Consider the following 16,827-nt stretch of genomic DNA (forward strand, 5'->3'; position numbering starts at 1 on the left):
GAAGGACAACCTATAAGGCTATTATTTCCTATGGGAAATACATGGCCCTAGTTTGGAGAGAATTTGGCCTCTGGATATGTTCTTACAACACTCAGTGAGTATTGACACTGGGAGTCATGATTGTTTCAGACGAGTCAGGAAAGACTGAGTGGTAATAAACCTTTAAGCAAAAGAATAAAGTAGTCTACTGGATTAGTGAATGTCTACTTTACTTTTTAATATGAATATTCTCTTAGATAATTCTAGCTGCTCTGAATTTGGTTTTAAGAATTTGGATGTGAAATTCTTTTTTTTGTACGGAGGACAAACAACAGTAATATCTCTCAGTCTGTGAGCATGCAAAGGAAAAGTACTGTAAGTAGAAACAAGAGAATTCAATTCTAGTATTAATTTAGTTAAACACAGGCTTACTACGAGTCTTCTACCGAAGTCCCCACACTGAAAGTGCCTCTTACCTAGTTACAGATGTGTAGGAGATGAGGGTTGAACCTTGGACAAATGTAGACTGGAGAATGATCTAACAGTTTACATTTCAGTGGAATATTATCTTTATGTGTATTTTCAAGACAATGTCTGCAACTAAGAAAAAGCACAGGTTTAATTTAGAAACCACGGGGGGGGAGGGGATAGCTCAAGTGATAGAGCACATGCTTAGCATGCACGAGGTCCTAGGTTCAATCTCCAGTAATTCCTCTAAAAATAAAAAAGTAAATGAATAGAAACCAGAGGATGTTTAGGTAACTGAAATCTCATGCTACAAAGCTACTATCTTGAAACTCACTCTTACCATTATTTCTTACCCACTTATTATCATAAAAAAACTAGTTCTCAGATTCTGCATACAGACCACTTTATGTAAAATATAGAAACATTTGTCCAAATTGGTATACAGATTGCATAAATATGGCAATTAGGGTTGCATTTACAGATGTGCATGTACAATGTTGTGCAAATTACCACAATATTACAATTTCAAAAATTATTCCTATTAGAATCCAAGTAAAGCAATTAGTGAAAAAACACCCATGCAGAATTTAAGTATCTCAGAACAAAATTTTAAATGTCTTCAGTAAAAGTTCACACATTTAAAATAGTTTTATTCATTTTATTTGTATATGTCAAAATACATTTTTATTTCCAAAATAGTGGGTTTTGCAACTAGTTTCATGCAGAAACAAGGTCTGCTCAATACTACCAATAAAATCAATATAGCACAGTAGCTGTTCAGTTTTAGATACAAAGAATAAATAACCTAAATACAAAACACTAAATATTAGAAACATGTATTTAATCATTCTTCACAGGCATCCAAACTTCACAAATATAATCCTTAGCATGCCTAACTGCTGGGCACCAGAACATGTTGCAGTCACTCAAACTGGTCAATTATCTGTATATTTTACGTCCACATAAGACCATGGAAATTCTCTATAGTCAGACCCACCATTCATACAGTTCAAATATAACCAAAAATAAAATTCCCACAACTATCCTTGTACCTTTAAAAATCAAGAATCCTGAGCTTGGTAGTAAGAGCATAACCTTATATCTTCATAAAACCAATCAAGAGAGAGAGGACTTAAAATCCTGCTTACCAAAACACCCTTTCCCAACCCCAAAGTAATCTAAAATAGGCAGTAGAACACAATGACCTTTTAAAATGAAGGGGTACAAATTCACATTTAATATAGTATACAATACAATCAATAATACAATTAGCTACTATAAGCTTTACAATGTACAATTTATTCAAATGGCTGAACTGTTCAGTGGTTAAGGAGACAGTTATGTGCCAGTAAGATAGAGAGTATTTTTTGCATGGTTTAATGAAAATATAAAAGCTATTTGTCCAAATAAAAGCCATCTTCACCATGTACTTGGTTTTGCTTTTTTTTTTTTTTTTAAAAAAGGCCACTGAAATGTATAAAATGGTCTGAACATGATGGTGGTATCAAAGTCAATGCCTCTTCACATGGCAATAACAGTGCATTTAACGTTAACTCATGGTTAAGTCTGCAAATGATTTCATAGCATTACTTTGGCTAGCACAACAGTTTTAGACAGCACTCAGATAAATATAGGTACGTGAAATGTGAAGCAATTATCTTATGCAACTTTAATTATGGTTGAATACTATCAAATGAAAACTGCAAATAAAAGTAAAAGCATTTTACAGTAGAAAACTTTTGTAAAGATAGGGCTCCACATAATGTGTTACTTCAAAAGTCTTTATATCACATTGTTAGCAAACTTTGTTTTTAACACTATCATGGAGTAGCCTACTTTGCGTTAACAGACAGTTGAAATAAGAAAATAGTCAAGCATGCCATGTGGTGGTCTAAAAATCAAAACAATACACTTATTTATATACACAGTATCACTCAGTACCTGCTAAAATGAATGTGAAGATTACAGAATCTAACATCTTATACTACAATAATAAAAAACAAACAAAAACAAAAAAGTGACCAATGAAGGCAGAAAATAGGACTTAAGAATCTAATCTCAATCGACGTTAAAGCATTCATATAAGGAGTAAATGCATATTGCACAAACAGTGAAAGCAAATGTTCCACCAAGCAATTCAGTTCCAGGTGGGGACAACACAGCATTAGCCCAATACATGACAATGATCTCAGAAGAGCAAGTGTTCTTTTCTGTAAATGAGAACGGTGTGAGAACATACAAGAGTCTGCCACATGAAGAGTTAGAAGGAAAAAATACAAACCCAAACTTAGATGTAAAGCAAAAAAAAAAAAATTAAATATCGAAAAACTGGAAACTGTGGCACATCAAAAAATGCTGAATAACTGTCTTCTGTGAGAGCTGAAAGTTTTTGTTGACACAAAAGTATCTATGTACAACTAAGGCTTACTGGTTAAATATCTGAGGCATATCTGGCCTTGAACACTTTCCTTAGATGCTGGAGCTGTAAACAAGTTTTCTCAGTCATTAAAAAAAAAATCTTCTCAGCAGCTGCATTAACATGAAACAATGGTCTTGATACAAGGAAAAAAGAAAAAAAAAAAAAAAAAAAGAAAGAAAGAAAGAAAAAAAAAAAAAAACCCAGAAAATTAAACAAAACTCCTAGATAAGAGGGCATTTGGCAGGATATCCAAAGTGACAGTCTCCAAGGATTCTTCCTAGGCTTCCAGTGACTGTCAGTTATGGTCCACTGGGTCACTAACACGTGCAATTCCATTACTTGCTGCTTTTTCATTTGGAAAGTTTGCTTATAACTCTGATCAAGGCCCCATTTTCATCCTTTAGCCTCTGGTTGTCTGCTTTTAGGTCTGGTAACATCTATGAGAGGAAAAATAGGAGAAAAGGTTTTAATTCAATAAAAAGAAAAAATACTACTCTTAAAAATTGTTATACTTTTACCACAAGACACATGAACAAGCTTTGTCAGTTATATGTATTTCTAGTGCCTAAACATGTATCAGGAAGAAAGAAAGAAAGAAAAAAAACAGAACAAAAACAAAACCCAATCTGTGAAGCTATTTAGTTTAATAAATGATGAAATGAAAGGTTTATTCTCCCAAAGTTATCAATTGAAATGTACTAAATCTCTTGACAGTACGACTCACAAGCACACCATATTAGAGCAGCCAAAAAAATGAAGCCTGTTTTTGTTAGGATAGGCTTTTAAAGGGAGTTTCTGTCACACCTAAATTAAAGCCTTTTGCTTTATGTCAGACCTCAAACCATACTATTATTCCACAAGAAAACCAGACTATTTAGGGAAGTTTTGAAGGAGTTAGACTTGTTCTAAATTATTAAAATTCCTGATTTACCTTGCACTAAGTTTAAGTACCTAGTACAAACTCTGACTCAAGATAGGTGCTCAATTAAACAGTAACAAAGCAATTATTACTATTATTAGAATAGGATAAAGTAATTTATAAGTCAAAATAGTAAGTCTGTACTTATGAAAATATCCAAGCATAGAAAAAATAACCAGTATTTGTAGTAACCAGAAAAACATACCCTCACATTCTCAAAACAAAACAAATCAATTTTTCTGTTTTACAGACAAATTGAAGGAGGGGGTGGAAATATAAGTTAACTGGATTTTCTACCAAGAATGATTTAAATTATATGTGCTCTGCCAGATTTGCTAGGAAATGGAATAGCTTATATTTTGGATATGAAAACATACTTTCCAAGATATTTAGTTTTCTTTGCTTAGCTTTCAAAATGTACTAAACTACTGAATTAGATAAAAGTAAAACTACCTTAAGCAAAATCTTTAAGAATAGTTTAATTCTACATATAACTAGTCAATACCAGTCAATTCTGACCTGTGCTCAGGATGTATGGATATAAATACAGTAACCTTAAGTTTATGTATTAGGCTACCTCTGTAATAAAAAATATTAACTAAGATGGTCCTGATGGAAGATGACATTATTTTGAAAAACACATATTCCAAGTTTAATCTTCAGTTTCAACATATGTTGATTACATTTTAAGTATATTATACTGTTTATGTTCCACTTTCTCTCTAGTTAAGAATTTCAAATAGCTCTCTTTTTGAGCCCTAAAATATCTGTAAAGCCAAAAATGTGCATAAGTTTTGCAACAGTGCAGACAAGTCTTTTATTTAAATGGTTAAATCATTCCCTCAGTTTATCATAGTTTCTCAGTTGCAAAATACAATTAGTGGCACTTTCTAACATTCTGAGAAGCCATGCATAATTAAACAGTTATATGATAAGCTCCAGACACAATGGCATTAATTTGTAAAAGTGAGCTCAAGACACACTTACTAACACAAAAACACCTGCCTGGCTCTACCAAGAAGAAATGATGAAACTATAAATTATAGGTTCACAGACTGCAGTTGCCTACAGAACCCTGAGCGCTTGGCTACCACTCTTGTCAAGGCCCTATTCTCAGTCAGCAGTCGCTCATTTAACTCCCTCAGAGTCTGAATTTGCTTTATTTGGTGCAGATTCTGCAGGAATCAGAACATAAAGAAATAGAAAATAAAAAATAAGAAAGTGGAAAAAAGTACAATAAAAATATAAAGAATCACAGGTAACAAATATAAGAAGAAAAAAATTAAGAATCTTAGAAGAATATTCCATGAAATTTATAAATGTAAACAATGTAGCCCTAAAATTCCTTATAAACAAAATCCAAAAAAATTTTCTCCAAAGCCATTTAATAATAATGTTCTAACAAGAAACCAAATAATTCAATGGTAAAACACTTAAACCTTGGAATTCTATGAGCACAATGTCCCATGCATTTAGTTCGTTAATTCATAACGTGATAGATATTCTATGCAAGACAACATAATAAGAGATAATCAATTAACTATGTTTTTTTTTCCCCTGCAAAGAATATTCCTTCCAATATTCAAAACAAAGTTATCTTCACAGGTAATGCAGAGTTCGATAAAATATACCTCCGACTGTCCACTATTCTAACGTCCTTTATTTTCAAAGGAGAACATTTTTATAGTGATTCCCCCCTCCACCATTTACTTTCCAAGAAATAGCGTATGTGAAATGTAAAGAATAAATAAGAAATCCCAAATCTTATAGTAATTATTGTCTAACTTATTCTATACCTGAACATTAAAAGTGCCATAAAAATTGATTAACAAAAGATTTGAGTTTTAAATAATCTTCTAGCTCACCTAAACCTGGATATGGGAATAAAGAGAAGCACAGGATATAGATAATTCATAAATTGCATAAGCAGCTTTGAGAATAGTACAAACACAGCCTCTACAATAGCACTACACAATTGGAGTTCAAAAGCAGCATGGTTTACTTACTTTGAGCTCTTCTTCCATTTCAGATATTCTTCTTTCTAGAGCTCTTCGTTCCTAGATCAATTGAAGGTACTAGTATTAATTATATAATAATTATATCCTAAAATTTTTTTCTAAAATGTGAAATAGTGACATTCTAGAATAAAAAATCAAATCAGGAGCAGTGTAGAAAAAGATGTGATGCCAGTGATGTGTAAAAAGCTTTCCAAAATTTGAGAGAAGTAAATATGAAGATCATTATTTTTATTACTTCCTATAAGCTCTTTGTTTACAGCTCTGACTTTCTGGTAAGATGCTACATAACATGTTCAAACTATTTTTCAGTTCATATTAAAACTTAGGGATAGAGTAAACCAATACTCAAGACTGAGGATTGTACAGAAAAGGGAAAACAAACAAAAAAACCCACAAAGATGCAATTATTCTATAGTGATAAGAAGCAGAAAAGCAAGAGCATACGTGCCTACAATATGTGTACCTTAAAATTTCAAAAGGATCTAAGAGAAGTCCATCTTGTCCACACACAGTATTTACTGGTCATTATTTATTCAATTGACTCTGCAGCTCTGTAGTTAGCATTAATGCAGTGAGTCTAATGAAGAAGCAACTGTAGCACTTATTTTAAACTACCTTGTTTCAAAGAGTGACAGGCAAAGGCAACATACATTATTGCAGTGTACAGTTTTATTTTCCCTTAAATAATAAGCATTCTAGGGTGTTATGCAAAAAGCAAGCAGCAGTAATTAATGTGCTGTAAAACTTTGGTTAGGTCATACCGCCCAGAAGATACTGACTCTTGCCGGTCACCTTTCAGATACAAACCATTTAAATTTAGTTTAATCACAATGAAACTATTTCCAAGACATTCTTTCCCAGATTAATACTTAATGTTAATATTTAGTAAAGCAATAAATTTACTGTAAATGTTAACTTTTTCTGGGTATGTGATTTTACAAAATAGATGGAATCCTACTCATGGTCTTATAAATACTGTGTTATTTTATTATTAGCATTTAAACATTATTACACAGACAAAAATGTCATTTTCGATAAACAGACCTTTCTTCCAGTTAATAGTACAGCCATGACAAATTCATAAAAACTATTGCTTTTCTCAAAATACTAGGACATATAGTACCATATCTGATCCTCATAACATTGTGAAATATCAGGAACAGCATATTTCCTCCAACTGACAGGTTAACTCCCATCATCCCCAATTTTATTCCATGCTTTCGAGATTTTAACTATTTAGTGGTAAAGCAAGACAAGAACAGTATAATGAATCACCTTGTTCCCAAACTGACAACTGTTAAGTTGTAGGCAATTTCTTATATTTGACAAATAAACTTATTAGCATTAAAAAATGTGGTTAAGAGAAAAAAAATGCATTATCAAGTACTTAGCCCAGTGCCTGCTTGGTATGTAAGAGAGTGATGAATAAAAGTTAGCAATTATTAATACTATGATAACCAATGTCTGTTCAACTGAAAGTAGATTAGCTACTTTGTAATTTATCTGCATTTGACAGGTAGGAAATGGAGGTCAGGTGAGAATGTCAGAATAAGAACATGTGAGTATTGTGTGTACAAAAGCCTAGGTGGGAAAAAAAAAAGGATAGAAATAAAAATATCACTTATCTCTGCATGATAGGATTATGAAGATTTCATTTTTATCTTTTGCTAAATTTCTGTGATAAACACATTACTTTCATAAGAAAAATTAAATATTCTTAAAAATGTGTCTCAAAGTAAGTAGTATTTTGATCAAGTATATGGTTATCTATGTCTTTCATCTCAACCATTAGTATGGATAATAGAGAAGTGAAAACATTACTATTTTCGTGTGTCTTGTATATAAAATTCAGTAAATTATATTGCAAAAGGAATAATAATCATTAAATTTAATAAAATAAGTGATTCTAATATTTTAGCAGTTACAAGTAAGATCAATAGTTTTTTAAATGGCCCAAAACAATGATTTTTAAAATCTGATGAAATCATAATGGAACTAGTAGATATTATAAGTTTATAATTTAAAAAATGACACAGACATTAACTATGTTTATTTATATATTCTGCATTTTTATCATTTCTCTCCTTTTTTTGGTCAAAAAGGTAAATTGCCTATTTTTAAAATGGAATGGAAGAAATTAATTCTTATACCAATTGTTCTTGATTATTTATTCTTTGATCTACAGATCATAGCTCCTCAAGATGTAATTTCTTCTCTGGCTGAAACCTTGCAAATCTAGCCGCTGCTCATTCGCACTGCAGATACTCAGAGCACTTTTCCTTTAACTTTGGATCATTTATACATCTTCAACTGCTCAGACTAAAGTTGTGGAGTTGTAACTACGGCCACTGCCAGATCCTTGAGCAGTAATAACAATCAATGGAGAAAAATACGAGTGAATCTATCATAGCTGCATAAAAAATTGTAGAAGGACATAAAACGGTAAAAGGATTTTCTTGTAATCTTTTTTTGGGTTAAAACAGCCAACTTAAGTTAAATATTTAAACTCAAAATTAAGTATTATTAAATTAACTTTAAAAAGAATTAAAAACTGTGGTCCCCAGTTCTTTAAAAACTTTATTTCAAGATGGAAGTATTTTAATTTTGTAAAGAATTAAACTAAATGTATATGTGATTTTTTAAGTATACTGCCACAGAAAATTAAAGGGAGAGAAAATATCAGATTCACTATCACAATGTGTACATTTTAGAATCAAGGCAAGATTTTTTTTATCCATTAAAAGAATAACATGGTAAATTAAATTTTATTTAACAAGGAAATTTCACATATAGAGAGTTCCAATAGAACTCTATGAAGATAAGCTAGAAAACATTCATGATCAAATTAGTATTAACTTAAACTAATTAAAACTTGCATCCTGAAGAAAAAGAAAACAAAAACAAAACACCTACCATTGCTTATACAAAACAATAATGGGGGAAAATGATTACTTATTCAAGTAGATGGACACTTACCCTTTTTTCCATTTCCAATAATGACCTATCAGCAAATCTTTCTTGTCTCTGCAAGGTAGTAAGAAATATAAAAGGGATGTAAGTGCAACAGAGATGGGGAAAGGGGGAGGACCACAGTAACTCTCCTCTGTGGTATTCAAAGAAATCACACTATTCTGGTGGAGTTAACACATAGGTGGGAGTAAAGAAAAAACAGGATTTGTATTGAAATAATGAAGAGGAATATAGAATGGTTCTCCACGGCTCTTACGGTCTATGTAATACTTTTCCTCAGGTCTTTACAGTTTAGCTGGGGGTAAGAATGTGGAACAAAGCCCAAAACACCCTAGTTTCCCCTCTGATGCTCAAACTCTCTCCTTTCCTATACCACCAGGAAGAGTGGCTAAACTGAATGCTCAGATTCCAGGACCCTGACTGCAATGTAGTTTGGACCAGGCTGTGTGACTCTGTGTTCATGCAATAAAACCAGCAAACTTCTTTTTTTTTATGGTTGTAGTATATACAATTTAGAGATCTAATCATGGCCATCTAATCTGCTGTTTTAAATGATTTCATTTTTTTTGTGCTAACTCTTTATGGAAAAATAAGTTATGTATTCCAACTGCTTATTGTTAGAAATCAAATTCAGAATTTCAAATATGATACTTTCAGCTAATTCTGATATACTTTTGATGTTTCTAAATTTAAATTTATATTTTAATTGCTAGAAAAATAAAGCAAAGGCTAATATGCCATTTGAGCAAGTGCAAATCAATAGTAAAATGCTTAAAAGACTGGAAAATGTTAAAAAGATAGTCAAAAGCACCTGAACGAAATAAAAAATGTCTGGAACAATGTCAACACATATAAATTAATAAATTTTAGATGGGAAATCAGCATTTTATTGGGGATTTTTAGCAATTTTATAATTCACCCGCCAATTTCTTAGGTAAAATAATTTTAGTTAGTATTTTTGGTAAATATTCTAGTTAAAGCTTTTAAAATAACAATTAGTAAGTCTGGTGAGCTGACATTTGACAAAATGATTAATTATTCATCAACTGGTTTCTAGTAAGTTAGTCTATTTCCCTCCCTTGGATTCTCTACAGGGAGGAGAGTGGTTGAACTAAGGCAGGACTCAAGAATTCTATGGTCCTTGGCTAAATACTATCAAGTAGACCTAAACTTCAAGATTAATTCCTAATGGAAGATAGATCCCTTGGAACAATTCCATGCAATTTCAAAACTCATGAATAGTTATGAAAGTAATATTTAAAAACATCAGGCTGAAGGATTCACAGTAGACTTAAATGCTCAGGATAAATAAAGGTGAACAAAAGTTTAATGTTTATCAGTTTTACAAATTAAATTTAAATCTAAATTTCTGAAATGACATATTTATAGCATTTCCAACTAAGATATTAACTTTGAATACTTACTCAGTATCTCATACTCTGAAGTACCCTTCCCATTCTTAAGTATATTGGGCATGCTAAGGCAGAAGTTGTCATACTCTTTAATCTAGTGATTTATTTCTCTGGCCACAGTCAATGGGATCAGAAATTGGTACCTGACCCCAAAGCAGCTTGCTATATATAGTTGCCCTGTACCCTATGTATGAAATGGTCACTAATAGGACTAACACGCAGCACTAACAGGACTGCTCCACACTGACGATAACTGGCTAATTCTATCAGTTTCCCTCTCTTGTAGGTCTGAATGAGAAACATATAGGAAGAATTAGATGACAACAGGGTAGGCAGAAGAGCAGAGGAACAGAGGAGGCAGTAAGCAGTGGAAATACAGATTCAGATGAGCCGCTGTAATGATAGAACACTACAGTAGGGAGCAGAGGACAGTTTTATATAGAAAATTTATGACCAAATCTCTAGAGCTGAAACTATTTTCAGAGAACTAGTTATAATATTTTTATGTGTGGAGGCTCACTAAGCTACTAATGCAACCTGAATGATGACATTCCAGTTTACCAGGAAGCCTAAGGGTTAAATCAGCAAGTTTAAACTTGTGTGACATTCCTAGTTTTTATGACAACTCACTATGAAATGTGTTCTTGTTCTGCAATGCTTCTGTGTGTATCTTGACAGTAAGCCCTCATTAACTGATGAAATCTAGAGTCTTCATAACCTTATAAGGTTAGTTTGATACCTGGAATTTTAGCATAGCTCCAGTGCACAGAGAACTGCTTCACAATGTAATAGTAGTTAACAACAACAACAGAAACGAACATGGTAACAAACAAGTGTAAGTTCAACATAGAGAATTAACTTTAAAATTTATGAAAAAGAGGAGTGTAAAAGAATGAAGAATGCCCAAAGAAAGTATGCAGTCTCATTTATAGAACTGGAGATGCCATTTTAGACCAGTGTTTCCAAACTAGATTCTAAGTTTACTGCAGAAATGTGTCTGTGTTAGAAAGTCTCATGTTAAAATGAAGTTTGTTTCTTTAACTCCCTAATAGTAGTAGGGGGACAATATAAATGTGTTTGGACTTTTCTGAAGTGTACAAAAAAAAATAATAAACCATGCCCCCCCCAAAGAAAGGAAAAAAAGTTTGTTTCCTTAAAAATTACAGGACTCCTTAGAGCCTTTAACATATAAATAAACTCTAATATCTCTAAGATAAAGTATATAGTATTTCCCAAGTTTCTTGGATCATGAAGCTCTTTTTGTTTGTTTGTTTTGAATGAGGGAAGGAGGAGAAGGAGGAGGGAATGTGTCTAATTACTATCTCCCAGAACTACTGTTTTATGAAAAAAGAGCTTGGGAAACTTGCCTCATACACATCCTAGACCATATGTGGAAGGCTGGGAGTTCTGCTTGGCTATCCTAATTTTCTTGTCTAAGAATATCTCTGCTAGGTTGTTGCACAGAAGGAAGGTAAAAGAGGTTATGACTAAAACTGGCTTATTCTAGCATTATTACATCAAATTAATTTTTTTGACCAAACAGGAAACATTCATAACAAATAAAAATCACAAAGAAATTTTATGGCTTTAAAAAGATTCTATACAGATGCTTTTATTGCCCTGCTACATTTGGTATGCTGGAAATAAGCATTCGAAATTCTTCATGTACTACAACATAAGTATTAAAAGGCTTAAAAATACTTTGACTTTCCACCATAAGGCTATACGTCTATATTTTTAATTTACTTAAAAAAAGTAAATTATCAATAAACAGTATTATCTTGATTCCTTCTTACTAACAACTAAATTATTATCAGTAACCAAACTTATGCCTACAACTAACACCAGAGAACATTTCACTGGAACTTTTAGACAGGATAAATCACAACCATTATCTTTACAGCAACAAAGAGAAGAAGGTACAAACCTGGGTGGCCTTTTCCAACTGTAATTTGAGATCCGTCAGTTCCATATTTGTATCATGTAGCTGTGCTTTCAGCTTTTCATTTTCAGCTAGAATTTGTTCATAAAGCTATACAAATTAGGAAAGAAGAACAAATTACTTTCCTGCTTTCTTATTATTTTAAGAAAATTTATCATTGATTACTTTGCAATATTAAAACAGACAAATTAATATAACATGAGTTATTAAGGAATGCATTAAAAATATTTTAATGCTTTATGGCCTCAAAGCAAAATTTTTTAGTTATGCTGATGTGTTTGTCCCACAAAAACTCTTTAAATACTACTTTCAGTATTTAAAATGTATGACTTCACTGAAAAAATCCTGGCTTTACAGTTTCCATTAAAAAAAATTCAGTTATCTGATAAAGAGGGACCACATATCTGCACAGTGACTATAGCTGGAGTTAAGGAGCCAGGGTGATCTTTATTTGGAGTCTGTGAGCTTTTCAGCCTACCATTTCCTCCTTAATTCCTGAGACTGAGATGGAGTTAACAGTTGCATTTATCATTATACTTGTATTATTTTTAAAGGAAAGTGAAATATTTCTTGAACATTTCGTAACACTTGAATCTACTACTTCTTTGCCCCTCATCTCTATTACTACCACCATAGATGGCTATAATCATCTCTTATCTAGACATTTCTATTACTAGAATTATTCTCCTGACCTCCCTTCTAAACTGTTTTATACACAACAGCAAGAGTTAGCTTTTTAAAAGGACAATTACATAATTTTCATATGCCAACCATTCCTTTAACCCCCATACACTAAAAACCTCTGAATGGCGCCCCAGTGTTCTCCATATAAGGATATGCTTAAAACAGCCCGTAAGGCACTGTCCTAGCCTACACATCTGGCCACCACCCCCTGGGCTCTAGCAGCCACACTGAAAATTTAATTACTTCAATGCATCATGTACACTCCCACCACCAGGCTGGTCTGTGTGCTTGCTTGCGGTTCCCTCCACCTGGAACACTTTTTTCTCCCATTTTTGCCAGTTAACTGCTAATCATCCTTCTGTTCTTGGCTGAAGTTTTACTTCCTCAGGAAATCTATCCTCATGCCCTGTCACTTTCTTTTGTTACACACTTTTATAAAATGGTTTACTTCAGGATAATTGTTTCAATTTTTAAATTAAACATTTATTATTATGACTATATGATAATGTCTGCTTGCCTACTACCTGGAAGATGCTCATAAGAGCAGGGACAGTACCTCCATCTCTATTGCCCATGAGTTCACTACTTAGCACAGTTCAGTGTTCAGCTCCTAACTGAATGAATGAGTGAATCTTATTCCTAATGTAAATTGATGCTCTACCTTCCTTCTCTTGTAGATTTGGCTTGTAAGAAACTGGACAATTCAAACAGATGCCAAACACCTGCGGACATGTACAAATACCACAGGCTTTGTCATCCAACAAACTTCGTTAGGTTTATTTGAAGCTTATGCTATGAAGAATTAAAATCATCAGAATCCTAGATTGTTGAGTTTCTAGGACTTATTTCTTAATTAGTTCAATGCTTCATCCTTAATAGCACCTGAACTATCACAAGTCAGTTACCTAATAAAAACTATTCTCCTGGGACAAGCTCCTGGGAAAAGCCATATTTGGCTGTTTCTTGTTAACAAATAGATCAAGAAAAGACACATACACACACACACACACACACTATCCCCCCACCCTAAATCTACTCATTGTTCCCTCTTTCAGCCCAATCACAGTTTCACAGTACTGGCCTAAGACACTTAAATGTGAAGTAAAGTCCTGGCCCCATTCCTTTAAAAAACAAACAAACAGCTATTTATATTCTATTTACCATTAATTGACCAAAACTGAAAATTAAAGTAAGTTATTTCAAGAAACTGATTTAATTATCCGTTTCCAAGAGTAATATCCAAACATAAATATCTCAACAAAAAGATTATTTTAAATTAAACATAACTAAATAACCCAAATACCTTTTTAAAGTCAGTTGAGTCATCCTTCTCTAGCCTGGTACCGTAAGGTTTTCTTTCTTCTAAGTAACTGTAAGATACAGACCGACCCAGTGAGGAATCATACCGATCACTAGCTGATGTGGAACTGGTTTCGTATCTTCAAAAGATTGAGTTTAGAGTCAAAATCCTTATTACAGGCTTTCACCACTTATGTTAACATACGTCTTAGCATCTATTACTGATACTCCAAAACAGTAGGCAACATTCTCCTTCATCTGCTATCTAATCAACTTTCATGATATATAATAAATAATTGGGAAGTTATTTTTAATACTAATTTCAATTATTTGAGAAAGGGATTCAAAATTTCTGTATCTGAAAGTAAAAACTGGTTTTACATCATGATAAATTATTTCAACTATTTTAAACTGTGTATTTTTTTCACACTTCTGAAATCAGAACAAGGCTTACAGTTGATGGTGTATTTTAGTTTAACTGATACCATTTTTCCTTTTTTAAAGTGGCATACAACATAATTGTATTTTAAAATCAAGTAACATTTTAGATGATGAACTACAGTCTATCCAAACTGACAGTACTATGTCAATTTTAGTAAGGACTTCAGCATTTGTGAATTTTGGTATCTGTGGGGGAGGAGAATTCCTGGAACCAATCCCTCGGGGACACCAAGGGACAACAGTAGTAGGTTTGTCCTAAACAAGAACATAACGCATTTGAAGATGAGGATCCTCTTATTACCGGGTTCTAAATTTGGATTACCTTTTCTGATAAATGCTACTGCCCCCACATTTCAATTTAATACAACATCAGTATATAAAAATTTGTTCTTGGTTTTACAAGGCTTTGTTAACAATGATGGGCAGAAGAAGAGGAATGGAAACTAGATTCAAGGGTATTGTGGAGGTTCCCTGAAAAGATGAACAATTTGAGCTACGTGACACTTTTTACAAGTGTCTTCACTGGTTTTCTTTGATCTACAGTAAGGATAAGAGAGAAGATCCTGAATGCCTAATGAAATAAATTTCTGGTGGGTTTCATCAGCTCCTGATGTGAATAATGAGATGGTCAATGCTGAAGTAACTTAGGAAGCTTAGGAAAACTTATCACTGTTGCAGATTTGAGAAAAATCTTCCTTCTTAGTGACTTACTGTGACTATTGAACTAGAAGTAAAGTAACTGACAAAGCTAGTAACAGTAAGTCATCTAAACATCTATAGATTTTTATTACTAAAATAATTCTATCAACTTAAAAATTCATATGTATCTAGCAACATATTTTCAGAAAGAATACAAATGAGAAAAAGGTCAGTAAAAAAAAAAAAAAACATACCTAGAAATGGAATCCGTCTATAAAGAGAGAAAAACAAAGGCATAACTAAATTTTTATGCTTTCATTAAAGTAACATTGATTAATCAAGTAAATGTAACATCAAAACTGTTTTCACACTATTAAACTAACACTTAATTATTATATGTTTTAACTTTAATGTGGCTGTTCTTGGAAAGAAGTTCTAGAATAGTCACTGTATATTTCTACATGACTAATACTATAAAATTACATTTTGCAATTTATAGCCACTTTTTGTGAATTCCTACAAATGCCACCATACATTATTTTTTTTAATTAGAAGGAAAAAAAAAAGAGAAACTAAGACATATATCCACAACTTACACCTACTTAGCAGGAGAAAGTAACGTATTTACATTAAGATACGCAAGTTAACTATGTGATATCTTTTACTGCAACTATTTTTCCCATTTTTCTATTTTTGAGGCAGTAACATGAGAGACAAACAAATGAATACTTACAGTATTTTACATACAACAGTATATACATATTTTGTTTAAAATTTACTTTCTGGAAATCCAGCTGTATATTCTTTCAAAGTTTAGTAATTAGGTGATAGTAAATTATGATTAATTTTTTTAAGCAAGTGGTATGCTGTATTGAAATTCCAATAATACTTCTTATCTAAATGCTGAAATGATTAATAGGATAAAATAGTCTTACTGGAGTTGATTAATTTATTTTTGGTGGTCCTCTTTAGCTCTTTCTCTTTCTATTGAAACACTCTCTGAATCTATAATTTTCTATAAAGTAACTATTCAGAAACAGTTTGTTATACTCTTGAATTTAGTTTTTTCCCCTCCATTATATGTAACTTTGAATGCATTGTGAAATTATTCAAATCCTTTGGGACTGTCTGAAGTCTAATTTGGACTAAAAATGTATTAATAAAATCTATTTAAATTTCCTTTGCAAAACCAATTCTGTACTTGCTTCCTATTTTTTTGATTAATGCTTTACTTTATTGATTTATTCTTTAGTTTTATAATAAACTAATAATTTGATGTTAAATTTCAATTTTTAAGATATTTAAATTCATATGCTGCTAAGAGTAAATTTTTAAAGTTCTTATCACAAAAAAATTTGTAATTATGTGTGGTGATGGATGTTAACTAGTCTTACTATACTGATCATTTCACAATATACAAACATTGAATAACTATACATATGAAACTAACATCTTATATGTCTACTATATCTCAATGAAACAAACAAAAGATACTATTTATTCAAATTCAGGAAAATATCCATGCATGAAAAAAAATGTATACATATCAAATGAAAATATTGTTATCTCACCTCACAGTCTGCACTCTGGTTCACTGATTTAAATTTTAAGAATAAATAAGAACTCCAGGCAGTCAC

At 32.1% G+C, this 16,827-nt stretch overlaps 1 protein-coding gene and 1 long non-coding RNA gene across 7 annotated transcripts in view; one reads left to right on the top strand and one right to left on the bottom strand.

Annotated features, from left to right (window-relative positions):
• Positions 1-1,091: 1,091 nt before the first annotated feature.
• Positions 1,092-16,827, bottom strand: part of PPP1R12A (protein phosphatase 1 regulatory subunit 12A) — a 129,318-nt gene continuing 113,582 nt past the window's right edge. For 5 of the 6 annotated variants that reach the window (XM_064491559.1, XM_010975105.3, XM_064491560.1 and 2 more), the window contains 6 exons: positions 15,445-15,461; positions 14,115-14,250; positions 12,113-12,217; positions 8,780-8,827; positions 5,792-5,842; positions 1,092-3,303 (listed from right to left, as the gene is read on the bottom strand). In XM_064491559.1, the coding sequence (XP_064347629.1) occupies positions 3,217-3,303; positions 5,792-5,842; positions 8,780-8,827; positions 12,113-12,217; positions 14,115-14,250; positions 15,445-15,461 (444 nt within the window). In that variant the 3' untranslated portion in view covers positions 1,092-3,216. The remainder of the gene's footprint in view (positions 3,304-5,791; positions 5,843-8,779; positions 8,828-12,112; positions 12,218-14,114; positions 14,251-15,444; positions 15,462-16,827) is intronic. The other variant, XM_031463086.2, reaches the window with a different exon arrangement.
• Positions 7,951-13,633, top strand: LOC135322527 (uncharacterized). The gene is made up of 2 exons (XR_010383139.1): positions 7,951-8,245; positions 13,489-13,633. It is a non-coding gene; the product is annotated as an uncharacterized LOC135322527 (long non-coding RNA).

This window comes from Camelus dromedarius, chromosome 11 (genome assembly GCF_036321535.1).
Source record: "Camelus dromedarius isolate mCamDro1 chromosome 11, mCamDro1.pat, whole genome shotgun sequence".
In the NCBI taxonomy this organism is placed as follows: Eukaryota; Metazoa; Chordata; class Mammalia; order Artiodactyla; family Camelidae; genus Camelus; species Camelus dromedarius.